The 20,006-nt window shown below is 41.2% G+C and overlaps 1 protein-coding gene across 3 annotated transcripts; it reads left to right on the top strand.

Annotated features, from left to right (window-relative positions):
- On the top strand, nt 1-19,582 carry kitb (KIT proto-oncogene, receptor tyrosine kinase b). 3 transcript variants are annotated; one of them, XM_085459484.1, is made up of 21 exons: nt 1-191; nt 2,945-3,220; nt 3,307-3,591; nt 5,322-5,461; nt 6,601-6,769; nt 6,931-7,120; nt 7,214-7,329; nt 7,599-7,713; nt 8,583-8,770; nt 9,200-9,306; nt 10,026-10,152; nt 10,251-10,355; nt 11,280-11,390; nt 11,965-12,103; nt 12,198-12,262; nt 12,404-12,495; nt 14,697-14,819; nt 15,208-15,319; nt 15,534-15,633; nt 16,275-16,380; nt 16,550-19,582. In XM_085459484.1, exons 1-21 carry the CDS (start codon nt 137-139, stop codon nt 16,691-16,693), a joined length of 2,865 nt encoding a protein of 954 aa, XP_085315610.1. In that variant the 5' UTR covers nt 1-136; the 3' UTR covers nt 16,694-19,582. The 3 variants fall into 3 exon arrangements, with proteins under 3 accessions (XP_085315610.1, XP_085315609.1, XP_085315611.1); XM_085459483.1 differs by having other exon boundaries at nt 12,195-12,262; XM_085459485.1 differs by having other exon boundaries at nt 12,195-12,262; nt 16,533-16,615.
- The last annotated feature ends 424 nt before the right edge of the window (nt 19,583-20,006 follow it).

The following is a 20,006-nucleotide window of genomic DNA, read 5'->3' as shown; positions in this document are numbered from 1 at the left end:
CCGTGCGCTCATTACGTTGGAGGAACCTGTGCCGCGTTATCACGCTGGACGAGGTCTCGTTGTTTTAGACACAGGATGGTTTTGTCTGCGCTTGAAACGCATGGAGTAGAGTGAAAGACTTGAAAATCACCCGACAATGAGGTTCCGCTGGGTTCTTTGTGCCTCGTATTTTATTTTGCTGCCACTAACCGGTAAGAAAACCACTTGCGATGTTATTTCAGCGCGGCGTGTGGATATCTTTTTTTTTCTCAGTGTTGACTTTATTGCTTTGTTGTGTTTTTTTTCTCCCAACTCTTTGAGTGGGTAGTTTCAGATATTCTTACGTTTTATTGCTGTTATAGTGGTGGAATTTCTATGACGGCATCCTTAATGCTTTTCACCCTATGGTAATAATTCAAATCATTTATTTCTGTACTTTGTTCGTGCATTATTTTAGAGTCAGTGCTTCTTCGGGTCTTATTCCGTCTCCCACTTGTGCGACATGTGCTGCTGTCACCATTAAAGAGTCTTTTTTTGCCTATATCTTAGAGTATAGACGTAAACAGCCGAGGAAAAACAGCGTGTATCTTTGCGCATGTTTAGCGCAACCTCCTGTCCGTTTACTGTTTTTCCGGACTGTTTCAAGTCAGTCATTTAGTGCTAAAGGTAAATGTAAAGCTCTTGCCAACCCGCCAGCTTAAGTCTACAAATCATTTGTATGCATAACTGTTTAGTGGTGCGCTGGAAATACCTTTGGCGGGCAACAAGTGTGTGTGTGTTTGTGTGTTTGTGTGTCCCTGTGTGTGCCTGAGTGTTTTGTTTGAAGAGAATTAATTATTTATTCTACCCAAACGAAGAGGATAAGGTTGAGCATCCTACCAGAACAGCAAAAGAAACAAAGAAGAAGAAAGAGGAGAAGAAGAAGAAGGGGAAAAAAAGATACGCATCTTCTACCACAAAGCACCCGCAGCATCTTGACATCTAACAGCTCTGGATGTTAGGATCAAAGCTTCGTGTTTAGTCACATAACTGCCTCGGGTTTTGTTTTGTTTTTTTGTTTTTTACTACTGAAACGTTCGCTTGTTCAAATAGTTCAAATCACTGGTTGCCAAACTCATATTCTGAGAGATGCAGCATTAAAAACATGCCCTCACACCCCGCGCAAACACAGATGTGGATATTTTGGAAGGGAGGGGGGATTCACATCCTTCTCCTTTTTGCTTTCTGAGCTCTGCTTGAGCCTGGAGGCACAACAGTCACATGAAAATCCTGTTTTTGAAATGGCTCTTATCATGTGCAAATCTAAGTGGGGGAAAAGGAGAGAAAGAAAGTGGGAGGAAGACTGGTGGAGCTTAAACTAAAATGTCAGCTGGGTTTACTCATCTTAAGGGAATAGGTTTAGGGACCTTGATGCATGATTACTCAGCGGCTGTATAACTCATAATTATTGATTCTCCAATTGAGCTGTCGTGGTTAGATAGCACTCTCTCTTCAGGGAGTCTCTGTCAATCATGCCATCCTGTTTAACCACCACACTGGGCACTCTGATCTTAAACGATCAATCAACAGAAAAATAACAGCAATTATTTTGATATTTTCAGTCCTAGTCAAGCCAGGATACTGTGCTGCTTTCTTACAGCATTTCAGCTATGAGGAATTGTTTGCTTTTTAGTCTCATGTGGTAGTATTTTTAGATCTCTGGAGTGGCAGTCTGCTAACACAACAAACAGAAAATGCTGTTTTTTGTTACAACATGTACTTCAGGATTTCTGACTCCTGGTAGCTATTTTCACAATTTTCTGACCCTTTAGAAACCAAGCTACGAATGGAATAATCAGAAAAATAAAATCTACATCAGCTTTAATCTGTACACCTGCTCACCTGCTTGTTAATGCAGATACCTAATTAAGTAATCACTTGGCAGCAGCTCACTGCATTTTGCCGTGTAGCAGCGATTGAGACAATCTACTTAATTTGAAACAGAGTATGAGAATGGGGAAGGACAGCGGTGTAAGTGATTTGGACCTGGCGTGGTTGTTGGTGCCAGGCGGTCTGGTCTGAGTGTTTCAGAAACTGCTGATCTACTGGAATTTTTTCTGCGAATGCCTTGTTGATGCCAGAGGTCAGATGAGAATGGCCAGACTGCTTTGAGCTAAGGGAACAGTAAGTCACATAACTGTTTGTTAGAACTCTTGTATGCAGAAGATCGTCTCCGATTGCATAAGATATTAAACCTTGAAGCAGAGGGACTACAGCAGAAGACCACGCCGGGTGCCATTGCTGTCAGCTAAGAACAGGAAACTGTGGCTACAATCCACAGGCTAATTAAACTTGACATTAGAAGATTAGTAAAATGTTGTTGGGTCCGATCAGTATAAATGTCTGCAGCAAAATTCAGATTGCAGAATTTTACATAAAACAGCATGAATGCATACATCCATCCCGCCTTGTATCAATAGTTATGACAGCAGTGCACCCGTCTTCTAATTGCTGCTCCTATAAAGCTAAAGCAATCTCAAACTGTTCACTGTTCACTGTACTTAAATGGCCTCCATAGTCACCAGATAGCAATCCAATAGAGCACCTTTGGGATTTGGTGGAACAGCAAATTTATACCATGCATGTGTAGCTGACAAATCTGTGATGCTATCATTTCAACATGGACCAGAATCTCTGAGGAACGCTTCCAGCGCCTTGCTGAATCTGTACCAAAAGCAATGAAAGCAGTTTTAAATGAGGCTATATGTTGAAAAAAATGTTTCGATTAAGAACAACATCTCCGCTATGTCTTCACTGGGTTTTTTTCTTCAGAGGTTGTATTTAATTATATTATTATTATATTAATACACCAGAAAGCAGCAGCATTTCTTTCCCTTCTGGTGTGGATTTTTATCCAAGCCGAACCCATTCAAAATTAGCAACAGGTCCAACATCCATCATCCTTAATGTTCTTCCTCTCTACCAGTGTGGTCAGAGCCACTCATCTCCCCCGGTGGGCCTCACATCGTAGTTCCCAAGAAGGGGAAGCTAGAGCTGCGCTGCTATGACAATGCCACAACGTCTGGCGCCCCGCCCAGGTTAAGGTGGTACAGGGACAAGTCTCGCAAGCTGGATGGAGAGGTGCAGGAGGGCAACGTGGCTTTCGTCAGGCTATCAGCCACCCAGCTTAACCACATGGGTCGCTATATATGTGTGAATAACATCACACTGGAACAGAGCTCTATCTACGTATACGTGAAAGGTGGGTGTTTAACGGGGGGGGGGGGCATTTGGATGTTTGTCTTCACAACATTAATCCAAATCTTTACCTGTCTGTCATCTCCCTAGACCCCTACAATGCTTTCCTGCACATCATGATAAACATCAAACTGGTGCGAGAAGGCGATAGCTGCACCATTCCCTGCCTTGTTACTGACCCCGAGGTCACCCACCTGGGTTTGGAGACCTGTGATGGACGACCTCTGCCCTCTGGTATGAGTTATAAGAGTGACCTTCAGGAAGGCATCACCATCAACAACATTCAGAAGGAATACGATGGCTGCTACGTATGTGTGGGACTTCTTCACGGAGTCAAAGTGATGTCAAGTAAATACAATCTGGAAGTACGACTCGGTAAGTAAAAGTCAAAAAGCGATATGTATTATTCGTGTTTCCTGAAATTACCATTCATGTTAATGAGAGATTAGTCACTTTTGTCCAGAGTAATTAATTACTGGTGATATATTCCCTTCAGTGTGCATATATAGAAAATATAAGGTCTTGTTACAGAACAGAGCAGGCATCAGTGACAACAGGCAGGAGCCTAATTAAGTCAGACACAGCTTGAACAAGAGGACTGAGGAAGGAAGTGGGATTCAGAGCAGCTGGAAGATGTCCAGCAGCTGCCTGATGTATGGAAGAGTACCAGCTGAGCCATCAGCTGATGTGGGCTGGCACTCAGATGTTGTTGTTATCACCTAATCTATCCGGGTTGTGATCGGAGCTTGATTTTTGCAGCGTGACTAAATGAACACCATGTTTAAGTTGTTTCATGGGTGTTAATGAAGCTAAATGTGGAGGAAGAAAACAATGGGTTTACTGCCACATTCATATTTCTCTTCATACCTGAAATACAAAAACATCCATCTATGAGCAGCTGCTGAGAGCACAGAAGCATCTTTAGAGGAACTGTTTGAATTAGGAAAAGGGAAAACTGCAAAGTCACTAGCAGGCGAGGCGATGGTGAAGTGGAAAAACGTCCATACTTTACCCGTAATTAGTAATTGGAAGTTAAAACCACAGCATTTGCTTTCACTGATGCCTCTAAAAGCATAATGGCATGTCATTAGTTCTGCAGGAATTTGGTTTGATGCAAAATGAAGGATTTTAATTTATGAAATTCATAGCTGCCTAGACTTTGGCAGCTATTGACATTTTGCTCAATATCACCAATAAGCGAAATTGTAGCATCGTAAAAAGCCAAAGCATGAGCAGATGCAATATGCATTCATCCTATGGGAAATCCATCCAGTCTTGGTTAAGACTGGAACATGATAGCGGACCAACACTGGCAAATGCAGAGCAGCTAGCATGGCTAATAATAGACAGTCCAAAAGCCTTCTGTTCACTTTCTTTTTTAGCCACAAAGAGATATTACATTTTTACGAGCTACGTGCATCTTAATAAAATAAAATCGATCATAGATACAATTTAAGTTTGTGCTTCTGTCCTCTGCATTACATCAGCACTCTTTATGCGGACCAGCTGAGGGGCAGTACGGCATGGTGTCCTTTTGAATGATGGGAAGAGGGAGAAAGCGAGAAGTACGTTGAGGAAGGGAGGAGCCGAGGGATTTGATTCCCCCAGTGAACAAAGCTCTGTAACAGAGCATGAAGGCTGTGTTTGGGTTAAATAGAATTAGTCCAGCACAAACACAGCAACCGAAGCGGCGTCTGCAGGCATTTAATGCTGGAAATTAATCGTCCTGCCTACGTGGGGACAAGTGTCTGCATTTGGTCATGCTGCTCACGTCAGTATAAAGCTGCACAGTACAAACCGCATTGGGGTATTTTATTATGGCGTTTAAATAAGCAATTTACTTATTTTTATTACATTTTAGCACAAAACCACCACATTTTTTGTTTCAGGTCAGATGAAAAGCCGCCGTTTGGGATTCATGATTTCAGATCATACCAGTCCAGAGTTATTACAGTGCAGCAGAATGATTTCAGGCTCACATATGTCGTGCTGTTAGAAGTGTCTGTGTGACAATGCACAGGTGAAAAAAATGATATGATGCTGGTTTAGATGAACTCACAAATACAGCAGTTTGCTACAGTTGCTTTTTGAATCCCTTGATTCAGTGCCAGAGTTACGCCCAGTGATCACGCTGTCCCAGAAAGACAAAGTCATCTTGAGGACAGGAGAGCAGTTCGAGCTTACCTGCAGCTCCTCCAATGTCAACGCAGACGTCATTCTCAAGTGGGACTTCCCGTCAACAGCGGTGAGAATGATTCAGGGATTTATTTGCAGTTCTTTGTCAGGGATGTTTGGCTGCCTACTTGTCAAACAGTTTGCAACGTCCTTTAGAAATGATTTCATTTTGCACAAAGCTAACATGGAGAAAAGTGAGCTCATATCCCAAGTAATGCTTTAGAGACTTTTTCGTTCAAGAAACATGTTTCCAAAAGATTTGTGATGCTGTTTAACATGTAAACAAAAAGCAGAACTATATTTTCTGTGAAGAATTATACCCAATATTTTAATATTGAAAAAAAAGTTTGAAAAAAGACAAAAAAAAAAGGAGAGAAATTCGTAAAAGTTTTGGAAACAGGTTGTAACTTCGCCTACTTTCAAGGTGCACGGTGAAGGGCAAACATGTGAAGAGGCTGATGGTCCAGCAACATTTGAAGCATGAAGAGCAACTTTCTGGTTCTGCCAGCATATTTCAGCAGCCTGTTCCCGTCATCACTGACAAAGGGTATAGGCTGAAGTAACAAAGTTGCTCTTCATACTGCAAGTGTTGCTGGAGGTTTGACCTTTGACGTGCAGAGGAGTGTCCAGACGGGGGGCTGGGGTGGCAGCTTGTGAGTAGCAAATAGTTACATTGTGCTTTTTATTCATATTTGGCACAAATTCCACACTTTGGATATGGTTGTTACTTACAATTTCTTAGTTACCAGTATAGACATTTTATATACTAGTATGTGCCACTGCTACAGTATTGTTTGATCTGTGATTTTAACCCATTGTTAGGTGGTTGCTAGGCAACATGATGGCATCATGATGTGCTAAATGCAAAATTGAGCCTTGTGGATATAAATGAGATGCTACTGTCATTAAATTAAAATGATACTATTATTTGAAGTGTTGCAGGCGCATAAATGTTACACATAGGTCATTTTAACTCCTTGGTAGGTGATGTCATAACATCTGATCTAGATAAGAAACTTAAGAAGGCTAAGACGTCACTGTGTACTGAGCTTGGTCGCTCAACTTTTGATCATAGGGAGGAGGTGCTGACAGCCAGACTTTGTATGTTACAGTAAGACTACAGTTGCTGGATTATGTAGAAAACAACAGATCTGTGTCATGTTACACCTGTAAAGCATGCTTCTTTGCCTCCTCTTTGCCACTTTGCAGCATCCTTTTGAAACACAAACCTCACACATCCTGTCCGGGGGTTTGGGTTACGAGCGTTCAACCTCACTCTTGATCCCAGCTGTTAACCAATCAGACTCAGGGACTTACCGTTGCCATGCTCACAACGAAAGAGGCCGCAGTGACGAAGCGATGGAGCTCAAAGTTTACGGTAAGAATTGGGGGCTTTGTATTTATACTCAAAAATATATTTTCAAGTTGCCCCAGTAATGTTATAGTTATTTCTGAGGCCACACATACCTGGATGTGTGCAGAATGTTATCAACCTTTTGTTCATAAAACATATTAAACTTACACATTTCTGCTCTTCAGATCAGGGGTTCATTAAAATGTTAGTAAGTCAAAGTCCAGTCCAGGAAGAGGTTAAAGAGGGAGAGAGCCTGAGCCTAAAAGTTGAATTCGATGCCTATCCTGCACCAAGCTTCATGTCCTGGTCTTACAATGGGAAGATTCTCCACAACACCACAGAGCACGTCATCACTCTCCACCGAAACAAATACAGGTACAGTTAGTTAAAAGTGAGTACTTCAAGTAACCAGTACGCTAGTATGTCACTGTGGGTTAAAGGATTTTACAAATACACTTGTTCTATCAGATACAGCAGCAAGCTGAGACTAGTGAGGGTTCTTGGCTCCGAGGGCGGGATCTACAACTTCTCAGCCAGTCACAAAGACGCATCTGTCGATCACTCGTTTCATGTGTATGTCAACAGTAAGTAGCTCTCACATTTGTTCCTTTGGGTTGTATACTTAGAACACAGTTAGTAGCTGAAATAACAATCTGTACAGAAGAGTAGTTAGATAAATCAGAGTTTTACAAACTTTTCGCCTGCATTGATTTTAGTTAAAGGAAACCTCATTTTGATCAGCTGGTACTTTTCTGTAGTAATACCACAGGTAGCCAGTATACTGGGAGTCAACAGGAGATGCTTTGTACATGTGCTGTATGCTTCATATACGACTTTCTTTTTTCTCCGTAAGGTAAGCCTGTCATTACAGCTCAGGAAGGGCCTGTTGATGGACAAGTGCGGTGCATTGCTGCAGGATACCCCGTCCCTAAGATCAGCTGGTACTTCTGTGAGCTGCCGCGCACAAGGTATCCCGAAAACGCAGCTTATATCAAGATCTTACAAAAGAGGATTAGGCCCACTGAAATTAAAATCATAATTCTGAAAAAATGATCATGAAACAGGAAATCAGTTTGCCTTTGAAATTTGATTTATTAGTAACATATTATTAAGTAAATATCTAACCAAGCCTTCAAGTACATTGTGCTTTATTAAGCACTAAAACTTTATGCCTTTTAATAAAAGTTTTAAAGCTTTTCCTATCCTAACAAACCATATGCACACTATATTTCACATATTTCCGTTCTCAGGTTAGCGACTAAGATACAAATAGTGATTTGGCCCCACTGACGAGAAGCAGCTGTATTAAAGGTCCACATGAAGATATGTATATGTAAAAAAAAAAAAAAAAAGAAAGAAAGAAAAGAAAACAACAACAATTGGCTACAAATATAAATGGCTAGGTTTTAGGATCGTAGGAACAGAAAGGATCATTTTATTCTATTAGAACAGAAGTAATGGAGACGATTGCTAGAAGGAGCTGCAGAAACAGCACCCGGTTTCCACTGGGTGATCTACATCAGCGACACCACCTCTGATGTGTTTGTTGGCTGGTTCATCTGTAACTCAGATGCAGAACTGTGCTCTAGTTTCACATCTATTAGACTTAAAATTGCTTTAATTTTTCCATCTTTTTAAATTTGTTTTAGACAATTTAGCAATTGATGGAAAAGCTTTTAATGCACTTACAGTAAGGAGCTGTAAGTTTAGTATGTCTTATTTTTCCTACCTCTCCTACTGGAGTGGATCCAAAGGCACTGAATCAATAAATTGATTTGTAAAGGCTGAAACCTGCTCTTGCACGGAGTGATCGTAAGCAACCTTAATGTCTCAACAGGTGCTCACAATTGCCCAATGCCACCCAGTGGGAGACCTCAGAGGTCACTGTCCTTTCAGAGTCAACCTTTGGTAGGAGTCAAGTGGAAAGCCGACTGAATGTCAGCAAAGAGTTCACTCAGTACCACACACTGGAGTGTGTCGCTTCTACAGAGGAGGCAGAGGCCTACACCCTGTTCTCCATCAGTGGTAAGACACTGTACGGACCGCAAATAGAGCTGCAAGGAGAGTAACACAGGTGAAGCGTCAGTGTCTGCGTGGTGGGGATTTGTCTTATATAGCGCGCCACAAATACGTTGTGCAAGAATTCAAAAAGACACACAAACCCATTGACCCTTTGTCTGCACAGGCCAGGTGTGTGGTTACTGGGTACAGATTGAATGAGATTAGTGTATGCTGACTATGCAAGCTGGGATTATATGGCGCAGACTCACTAATCCTTGTCACACAAACAAACACCACTGCTGCAGCTGTCTGTTTTAACGGTAGAGGATGTCACTCCGTGTGTGTGTGTGTGTGTGTGTGTGTGTGTGTGTGTGTGTGTGTAACTACCAAAACTTGGCTACTTCAATGCTCCATGAGATTTCTCACTCTGGGTTTGTTGGTGTTCATTCTCAGAGCGTGTGGTCCCCCATAAACTCTTCACGCCTCTTCTAACCGGCATGGTGGCTACTGGGGTCTTACTCAGCCTCGTGTTAGTGGTGCTGCTTTATAAGTACTTGCAGGTAAGGAAAAAGGAAATAAACTGTGCATGCCTTATGATTATTGTGATTTTAAGCCCGGGTTTAAGTAGGGTCACAGATTTGACGTAAATCACAAAACTCTTTGGCCATCAGCCCCTTTCAAACCCATGAATCAGTTTCAAAGATTATAAACATCAATCTCAAATCAGGATCATCAAGCAGCATTGACATACACTTTGCATCCCAGGAAAGTAAATGGCTTTGGGAGTTTCTGGCAAAGGGCCCATTCTCATTTACTAATGACTCATGCCTCCATCATGTTTAGAGTACGTTAAAGTTAGAAGCATCTTTCTTTCGTTCTGCATTTGGCAGTGATGTTTTGCACGCAAGAGTGACGGTAAATTCTTTTAATCAACATGAATGTGTCCTAATGAATTTCAGTTGAATCAGTCAACCATTTGAAGTGCAGACATGCTGTAGTTAAAGGATTTTTGACACTGCGATCACGCCTCCAGCCATTAATTTGCCCCCCTGAGCATGCTGTGCTTATTGCTCTCAGATGAGTCAGACTCCTTGAGAAGTAGCTCACGCATCTGCAGTGGGATCGTCAGGGGGAAAGTCTAGACTCGGGCTGACAACTAAAGTGCATCTTTGTAAAAGAGCAACGTGAAAGGGAATATGAGCTATACAGTCGAACACAACAAACAGTCCCGGGAAGCTGATCTGACGTCACTTTTTCTCTCCCCTCCAAACTTTAACAGAAACCAAAGTTCCAGATTCAGTGGAAGGTCATCGAGACTGTCCATGGAAACAACCATATATATATTGACCCCACCCAGCTGCCATATGACTCCAAATGGGAGTTCCCCAGGCAGAAACTGCGCTTTGGTAGGATAGTGTGTGTAAGAGTGCAAATGTACAGCGACTGTTATCATTTTTAGAGCATGAATGAAGTGTTAAAGTTTGTTTTTGGTGTTTATTTGAAGGTAAGACCCTGGGCTCTGGGGCGTTTGGAAAGGTAGTGAGGGCCACGGCATACGGATTGTGTTCTGCAGACGCTGTGACAACCGTCGCTGTTAAGATGCTGAAACGTAAGTCTATATTTTCCCCATCACCGTCTCTGTGTTGTAACAATATTATATAAAGTGGTACAAAGTACTCAGTACTGTACTTAAAGAGTGAAAACACCAAAATTCAAAGTGTTTGACTGCAATCCCATGTTTAAAATTGAATGAAAAATGATGAAAAATAAATCTAACCTGGAAGTGACAGAAATTGCAGTTCCTTAAGTGGCTCCGAAAGCAAGTCAGTGCACACAGACTCTGTGTTAATGAATACAGTGGGGCCTTTTGTTTTTTATTTTTAATAACTCATTTTGATACTTGCAAGAAGTAAAGTTAGTTATATGGAAGCTGCCTGCTCGTCCTAACCTTCGCTAATTAAAATCAGTAAACTAGATCGCTCACTTTTGGTCTTTTGGAGCATTTTAAAGGAATTACATGACAAATATTACGGCTTGCTGCTTGGTACAGCTTGTATAAGAAGACTGTGGCTCTGTTTTTACTCCACACTAATTAGGAGGCATGTGTGTCCGAGCTACTCACCCCTACAGTCTATGGGGCCTGCTTGCTGACAGAGCTTGCTTGGGTTAGCTGATAACTTAGCACTCCAACCAATTGTCCAAATATTCTGACTCGAAAAAAACAAACACTCAAACAATAACAACAACATAAACAAGTTTCAGAGTAGAGACGAATATGAAGTTGTTTTTTCTCTTTTTACAATTCTTTTAATCCCCCACATTTATGTTAGATTGGAAAACACTGGGCTGAAAACCAAATAACTGTTACACCGCCACTAGTGTCACTACTGGTACTGTTTCTTCTGTATTTCTGATTGCCGTTAGGCTTTTAAATATGAGAATACGCCAGTCACAAAGGAATACTTTCACTTTACGGCCTTTGATTTTGTGCTTATACGTCTTCCACTTTAATGTTGTGATGATGTCATCTCAGCCAACGCTCACTCCACGGAGAAGGAGGCGCTGATGTCTGAGCTGAAGGTTCTCATTTACCTTGGAAACCACGTTAACATCGTTAACCTGCTGGGAGCCTGCACCGTCGGAGGTGAGAGGAGTCACTACGAGCACAATTAGTTCACTCAGAATCAGATTTGCATGTGAGATATTTTTGGATTGGTTTTGTCGTGTCGGGGGCACATAAACCTTACACATCTGCACTCTTGTTTTATTGTTGACTGTCATGATTTATGATTATGAATATTGTCTGGGAGACACATTTGCCATATCCTCATGTGGTGACTCACTGCTGTACCCGGCCATTATCAGCATCTGCCTTCGATATGAAGACGTGATTCATTTTACCTTGCCACAAATCTGCTGTGTGTGTGTTCAATATTATTTAGCTGTCTAGACCTCAGTATTGATTATAATTTAGTTTGGTGTTTTTTTCCACAGATGTATGCATAAGCACTTATTGTGAGAGAAACAAGGAATAGTGACATTGTTTCCTCTGTTTAAACATGATCAGCTTTTAAACACCCTTGTTGTCAAGCCTCATCACTGTGTCAGAACTGCTTGCCGTTTCTTCTCATTTTCATTGTGCTGTCATGGTTTAAAAATCAGTGACTGATGGTTGTCGTTTTTGTATTGTTTTGGTTTTTGTCCCTGTATTCTGCCAGGACCAATTTTGATAATTACAGAGTACTGTTGCTATGGGGACCTCCTCAACTTCCTCAGAAGGAAAAGAGAGTCCTTCCTAAACTCCAGAGCTGGGGATGGTTACTACCACAATGTCTCGAACCCAACAGAGTCCACAAGGTGCGTATGTGCAGGAATGCTTCATGGCGATGACAGCTGAAAGTGGCTAGTTTCTCTACTTACGTGTTTGTATCTGTGTGTATTTCTTTAGCAGTGAGGCTACTGGTGCAGGATATATGCCCATGCGTCCCTCTGAGAAAGAAAGGTCCTCTGAGTCAGGTACAACGTCGCTCTCTCTTTACATTTCTAATTACAATACACTGCATAACCAATAGCATGCCTCCACAAAGGATGAAAATTCCCTACAAATGAATCAAAACTGGAATTCTCGCATATAACTGAAGTGCATTGTGTGCCTAGATGACATAGATGAGCTGTCCTTGGATGCTGAAGATCTCCTCAGCTTTTCCTACCAGGTGGCCAAAGGAATGGAGTACATTACTTCCAGGAATGTAAGGCTTTTACAGACTGTTAATAAACAGTATATAGACTCGTCATGGGAGAGATTTAAAAGTGCTGTTCCTAGTTCATAAATCATGGCATGGCTCAGGGCCAATATTCGTGCAGAACTTTTTCTTTCAGCTAATGGCATCATTATAGTAGGAAACCACGGCATTGCTGCATTTCAAACGTATACTGCACACAAGCAGATTAAACAATTAGGCGTCTCTATTTAATGCTGTCAATTCAGCAATGAAAAAAATGCCAAATGTAACGATGAAGTTACAGAGAATTTGTTCAGTTATCACATAACTGCATCTTCCCCCAGGCTGTGTGGAGCATTTTAGCCATTAAGGCACTGCTTTGTTTTATGCCATATTTAGATTCAACGCACAAAGTCGACTAGGCGTATAAATCAAGTCGAGATAATGTCACATATCTGGATTGCATCTCAGGACCAGTGTTGTCTTTACAAACTTCTGTATTTGCTGACACACCCATACAACCATAAAACACTCAAGCTGCAAGCTGCACAATCCAAACATTGATGTTTTGCACACTGCATTAGTGCTTGCTGATTTACAGCATTTCTCACAGCGACTTTCAAACAATCAGGTAGAAGCAGAACTCTTACATGCGCTACCTTGTCAATGCTAGTTACCAAAAACAACGAAGTGCACTTGGTAGTTGTAGGACTACACAAACGTAGACGCAGCAGAAATTAAATCCTACAAGAGTGATCCGGTGGACAGGAACATGATTCCAAATGAAAGGAAATTAAATGAATTAAAGTTTGAAGAAGCTCCACCTTAGTTACATACAAACAGTCAGCCTTAAACCGCTTCAATTGCTCAGACTGTACTTTTATTTATTTATTTAATTTATGCATAGTTTGTTGGCTTATTTCTACTAATTTATCCATTTGGATTGCATTCCCTACCATATTTTTTCATGATTTCAGTAGAAACATGGCTTCTGTGCCCAGGTTACCTGAACAGTTAAAAGAAAATATGACATGAATTACAAAAAAGTCCAAAAAAGTTGGGCACCGTTTTGCCCCCAGTACCATCCGAGGCTTTTGAATTGAGTGCTGGATGATTCCTCTCTTCTTTAGTCCACAGGACTTGGCGTCCAAGTTTTCCAAAGAGAATTTCAAATTTCGATTCATCTGCCCTCAGATCAGTTTCCCCCTTTGCCTCAGTCCACTTTAAACGAGCTTTGGCCCAGAGAAGACAGCAGGGTCTCTGTATCATGTGCATGATAGAGCTTTAACCTGTATTTGTGGAGTGCACGGTGAACTGTGTTCACAGTGCTCACGAGCCCATGGAGGGATTTCCATGACAGGATCATGACTGTTTTAAATGTAGTGCTGCCTGAGTTTCATATGATTTTCAGCCTTGTCCATTGCGCATACAGATTTCTCCACATTCTGTGGAATTGAAGATCATTACTCTGAAATTGTTCCACAGTTTGCAGATTCATTTTTTTGCCGATTGGTGAACCACTCCCCATCTTTACTTCATGTTACTGATCTGTTGCAATCAAATTCGAAATGAGCTAGATTTTTCTTAAATGCATTTTCTTTGTTTAAACGTTTGATGTTTTTCCTATATTGTGTTGTCATTCAAATATGGACTCAAGAGATTTGCAAATGCATGCATTTTGTTTTTACATAGCAGCCCAGCTTTTTTAAAATTATGATCGTAATAACACAATTCCCCTTTTGTTGTGTAAAGAAACTGTGCTCAAACACAGCTTTAACGGTGTCTTTCGCCACAGCTGATTCGTTTCTCACAGACACAAACTGGTGGCAGGCCAACAGAGAGCCCAAGCTGGTGACACTTTTTCTTTGTAACATAAAGATGAAAAAAAGTGTTTTACTTCCCTCTACGATGCAATCTTAAAACCGTTTTATTAACCAGTTACACTCTTAAATAAGACAAAAGTAACTGTTTAGAATGATCGTGTAAAACGTGGCACCCGTTTACCCACACATGCTTTCTTGAATTTTGTTTGGTCATATTGAGTCATTGTTTCTCCTTCTTCTACTTCTTCTTCTTTTGTAAACACGTCAGTTCGCCTTTTGTGTTTGCCACAAGCTTTACCGGCCTCGCCTCCTTTGTAAGCGTGCCCTGTCATTCACTGCAGAAACCGGTTGCTGTGTCAATGCTCATCGCTGTGTTTGTTTCTGCTGCCGCGTTTGTGTGCGCAGTGCATCCACAGGGATCTTGCAGCTAGAAACATTCTGCTGACTCACGGCAGGGTGGCGAAGATCTGCGACTTTGGCTTGGCACGAGACATCACCACCGATGCCAGCTATGTGCTCCGTGGAAACGTGAGTCTGTCTTTCCGTCTGTCAGTCTTTCGCTCCCTCCTCCTTTGTTCTTTGTTCCCGCTCCGTCTCCGCAAACCAAGACAGGAAAACTCCCACGCTCGCTTCTCTTTACTGAGTCTGAACTGCTCTATGAAACAATACATGTAGAATTTTTGTGAAGAAAGTTGGACAGCAAGCTAAAAAGGAAAAGATGAAAAGTTTGCAGTTACACTGGCCAAACAAGAAGAAAGTTCTGTTCATTTTGTACACGAAGGCATTATTTATTGAATTGTATTTTATAAAACTTTCATATAACTTTTTTCACACTGAAAATTTAGATTCTTTTTGATGGGCTATATTATATTCTTATAAATGAGGACACGAGTTCATGGCTCTCTCCCTCCTTCAGGCTCGTCTGCCGGTCAAGTGGATGTCACCTGAGAGTATTTTTGACTGCGTCTACACGATTGAGAGTGACGTGTGGTCCTACGGCATCCTGCTCTGGGAAATATTCTCCCTCGGTAACATTTCCATTTTATGCTTTACTTTCCTTTTACTGTTTCAAATCATCATTGTCATCCATTTGACTGGGGGCTTTAGTACAGGCTTATTAATGCTCACAAGCAGCAACATAGCTTAGGGCACGCACGCAAAGTGGTATTGATTGAGAAGCCAACAGTACCGTGCAAATCAATATTTTTTTCCTTTAAAAATGATGTAAAGTTGTTGTTGCAGGTAACAGCCCGTACCCTGGGATGCAGGTGGGATCTGCATTTTATAGGATGATTCAGGAAGGCCACAGGATGAGCAGGCCTGAGTATGCCCCCACTGAGATGTAAGTGCATGTTTGTGAGAATGAGTCTGTTTCATATACTGCCATCACAAAGGTTGCAGGAAGTCGTGTGTTTGTTTTTTTTTACTATCAGGTGATAAACAGATTATTTTTTCAATTAATAAAATATGTGTTTTAGGCCTTGGTCAAGCACTTACTTCATCCCAACCTTTTTCTTTGATGATATAAGCAGGGCAGAACCAACAACGCCAACAGTGTAGAAGCTAAAAGCAGAGAACTGTTTTATTCAAAACAAATTATCACTCTGTTTTGTGGTGATCAATTAATAATTCTTTGTTTTTTTTTATAACCTGGACTTCTTTTATTATAATTTTACATGATCAGTTATTTAAATAAATTATTTGGATCTAATTTATATGTTGTTTTCCATCAGTGGGTACTTGAACTAAATCAGCAGCAGTTAAGGTGTAAAAGCCAAATATGTTATTATTTGTTCGATGCTGCCTTATATCCATGACTAAAGTCATTTTCTACAACGTGACTGATGCAATATGAGCTGTTACAGGCTATGAACCTGTCAGCCTGTAGTTTAGATGTATAAAATAGCTAGATTGTTTTTGTGTTCTGGCTGTTTCTCTGTATCCCAGACATATAAACTAATGCCAGTGTGACCTGCGTTGTAGGTATGACATGATGCTGTCCTGCTGGAACCACGATCCTCTGAAAAGGCCTTCCTTCAAAAAGCTGGTGGAGAAAACAGAGCTGCTGCTGTCAGAAAATACCAAGAATGTGAGTGCAAGAACGACTCTTAGTCTTACTTTTGTAATCTGTCTTTTTTGTTTTTCACTCATTTCCCTACATTTTATCTCCAAAGCACAAAAATTATGTTGTTTTTTTTTTCTTTTTTTCTTTCTTTCTTTCTTTCTTTCGTAAAACACAAGTCTGTGTTACTCCTCAGGTGTACCTGACCCTGAGTAATGCTTCAGGTCCTCCAGAGCAGCAGAGGGCGCCATCACGGAGACTGAGTTCAGTCTGCAGCACAACAGCCCCCAACCAACCTTTACTGCAGAACACAGCTGACGTCTTCCTGGACTATGTCTGACACACCAATTGGACACATACATAAATCCCCACCTTCCTGACCTTCCTCACCTCATACCACACAAACTACACTCCACTCTACTACAACTAACAGCTGATCATTTTAAACAAACTCTCAAATGCTGGCCTTCCTGCATCTTCCATACACACACACACTCACACATACAGAAACACACACACATATAGATATTGTACATATTGAGGGCTGCACTTGGCTCTCAGCCTCTATCTACTCTTGCCCTTGCAATATTGATCTCCATGGTAGGTATTTCAGGTGCACGTCTAAATAAAGCAGACCTCAGCACTAACCGGCCATCAGACACATCACCCATCAGCAGTGGGAAGAGTCTTGGCTCACATTCAGCCTTAGATTACATCTTAAGATGCTTTGGAGAAAACAAAAGGCTGCCAGTACATGTACATACCTGCACAGGGGAGATGATAGTGAACTGATAAATAAATAAACAGAGTTGATGCTGTGACTAGAGGACCTCTTTGTATCAGACTTGTCTGCCATTTCATAGAAATATTTTTGACATTTTGGGACTTTCTTGTTGAGAGATAGATGAGAAGAATTATACCATCCTCGTGTCGCCGCATGCAAATGAGGAAGTAAAGCTTAAAAACTGTAGTTTCTAGTTTAGGAGACACAATACACAGGTAATCAGCTTGTCTGGCTTGGTCCAATGGTAACAAAATCTGCACACCAGCATTTCTAAAGCTTGGACACTTGTGCAGTTGCTAAACATTGAGTAAAAGATATGTAAGATAGTAGAATAGCCCCTGAGCTGCATGCCTGTGGTAGTTTTGCCTTTTTAGAGTGTACAGCTTTGAGTTGTGCTTACGTAACTGTCACCATGCTGCTGTTGTAGGTGTTGAATGGTGTGGTTCATACAAAATTATCAGTCTGTGCAGTCTTTAACTCGTCTCCATATGTTCTTTATTGCTGTCTATCAGTATTTACCAGTGAAAGCCGATAAAACCAATCAGTTGAACTACAAGTTTGTCTTAAAGACGTTAAGGCCTGTAAGAGTTTGGCCCAAGAAACAAGGCATCTAACCAGATACTTGCTTTGGATGGCATCACTTTGGCCTTCATTATTAATGTGAAGATCTAAGATAGATATTTTAACACAGACATTGAAGAAATGTTTAGGAGTGCCTTCTCTAATCTGCACAAGATTGTCAAAGTTAGGAGACCCTGCCTTAGAGGGATGCTGAAAAACTAGTCCACACATTTGCTAATTCTAGTCTGGACTGATATATAATTGTGATATATGCCTAAAAAAAAGCATCCATTTGATCAGAATTCCTGGAGGAAGGAACTTAAAACAAGATCCTACTATGTGTTTGGTTGGCTGACGCCATCTCTGCCATTAAGATTAGACTAAAATGATAGAGCTTATATTAAAGGCTACCATTAGAAGTGCCTTCTCATTCTCTGTGACTCCAATGCTATGTGAGCAAAGATGATGGCACTGCAGCACTCATTAGAAGTTGCCATGGTAGTTAATGAAGTCTCAGTAATGGATTTTTGCACATTAGAGGCACCAGATTGTACAGAAGCTATTCGGTGGCTTCTAGCTGGTATTCAGTGGTGACTTGGGGCAGATCCTTCTTATGAGACATGGTAGCTGCACTGTGATGGCGCTTGAAGAGCTTAATCTTGTGGAGGAATGTTGGGATTGAAGAAGATTTTTGACAAAATCCTGCTGGACTTCGGTGAGGGAAAGATTCTTGTTTTTCTAGAGGAGGTTGATTCTGCTGTTGAACTCACTGGGGAGAGATGAGGTCATTCAGAGCAACACTGCCAACCCAGAGTGGCTCGGTGCCTGAAGACCTCTGACAAAGATCCTTCCAGGAGTTTTTGCTGCTTGTGCGTGAGCATCATTTGTATCCTTCCTGAAGTTCCTACATACCCTCTGCCTCTCCGGAAATACCTCTGCATTACCGAGTAATGTAGGAATTATATGATTTAGAAACCAGGACACTGCCATTGTTTAAGGTATTCCATCAATCACATGCTGCCCCATCCGCTGGCTACACACGTGCCGAGCCCGTCTGACCCATTTCCTTTCCTTCTTTCACAAACCCAAGAATAGGTCTCAGGGTTCTTCCATGGTTGACAGTGCATCACTGACGTCATGAAATCGCCCGTGGTGGCGCTGGAGGGTTGAAATGGGGAACATGTCATGAAAAGGGAGTATAGGAGAAGCGTGAGGAGCACACTGCCCTGTGTCGCTGCTGTGTTTAGGAGGCATAGCCTTTCAATCCAGACATCTTGCTTAAAACATTCTGCCTAAGAGGGCAGACTGGATGTTGGAAAGGTTAATTGTTCTTATGTCACTCAGCAAAAATATTTTCCCAAAATGTCAAATCCTAAAACCTTAAAACTTGTTTTCAGCAGGCCTTTAAATGAACACGTTTCTCTAAGGTAGTACAAAGTGTCTTTGAAGAGGAAACAAAAAGAAGAAGAGAAGCCATAGCAGAGTGGCATGCAAGCGATAATTCCTAATGAAAAAGATAAAGCCATAAAAGTTACATAAACACGAATTTCCACCTGTGCGTTGTAGCTTTGAAAACTGTGACTTATAAACAACAATTGCTGTATGTTTTTATGGATAACTTTAGTCTCTTTAGCAAAGCCAGTGTGGCCAAGGATTTAGGACTGATTGTGTGCTTTTTACTGTATGTCAAACCTGTATGCAATGTAAATATCTTAGAGATGTGCCTTTAGACTTTTTTTTTTTTAAGTGAATGCATTTGTTTGTGACAGTTATTGGTGAGAGAGCAGAAAAATGTTTCTGCACTCTGGCTTTCGGGTTCTTGCAGTTTTGATACAGTTGGTTGACTTGTAATAATAAAGAATGTACCTGTGATGGTCAAACTAACTGCAATAAGTCTTTTATTGTTTTCTGTGAAACAACATGGAGTCGTAAAAGAAACTCTTGTGAAATGTTGCCTCAGGTTGCCAACATGGTCCAACCATCATGTGTCGCATGATGCTTCTTGATGAAAGGTTGCCATCCCTGTTCCATGGATGCATTTTAATGGCAGTAATTACTGTAGGAGTAATAGCACTTTTCAGTCAAACTTCTAATGTGAACCTCAGATGGGCACTAGGATTGCCAGCCAGATACACTATGTTGTCAAAAGTATTCACTCACCCATACTGACTTCAGGTGTTTCAGTCACTCGCATGGCCACAAGTGTAAAGAATTAAGCACCTAGGCATGCAGACAACTTTTACAAACATTTGTGAATGAATGGGTCACCTTAGGAGCTCAGTGAATTCCAGCAACTCTGTGCAACAAC

Source organism: Copadichromis virginalis, linkage group LG6 (assembly GCF_057382275.1).
Source record: "Copadichromis virginalis isolate Kocher_CV1m ecotype Utaka linkage group LG6, C_Virginalis_male_GT1.1, whole genome shotgun sequence".
Taxonomy (NCBI): domain Eukaryota; kingdom Metazoa; phylum Chordata; class Actinopteri; order Cichliformes; family Cichlidae; genus Copadichromis; species Copadichromis virginalis.
This window is presented reverse-complemented; position numbering and strand designations above follow the sequence as displayed.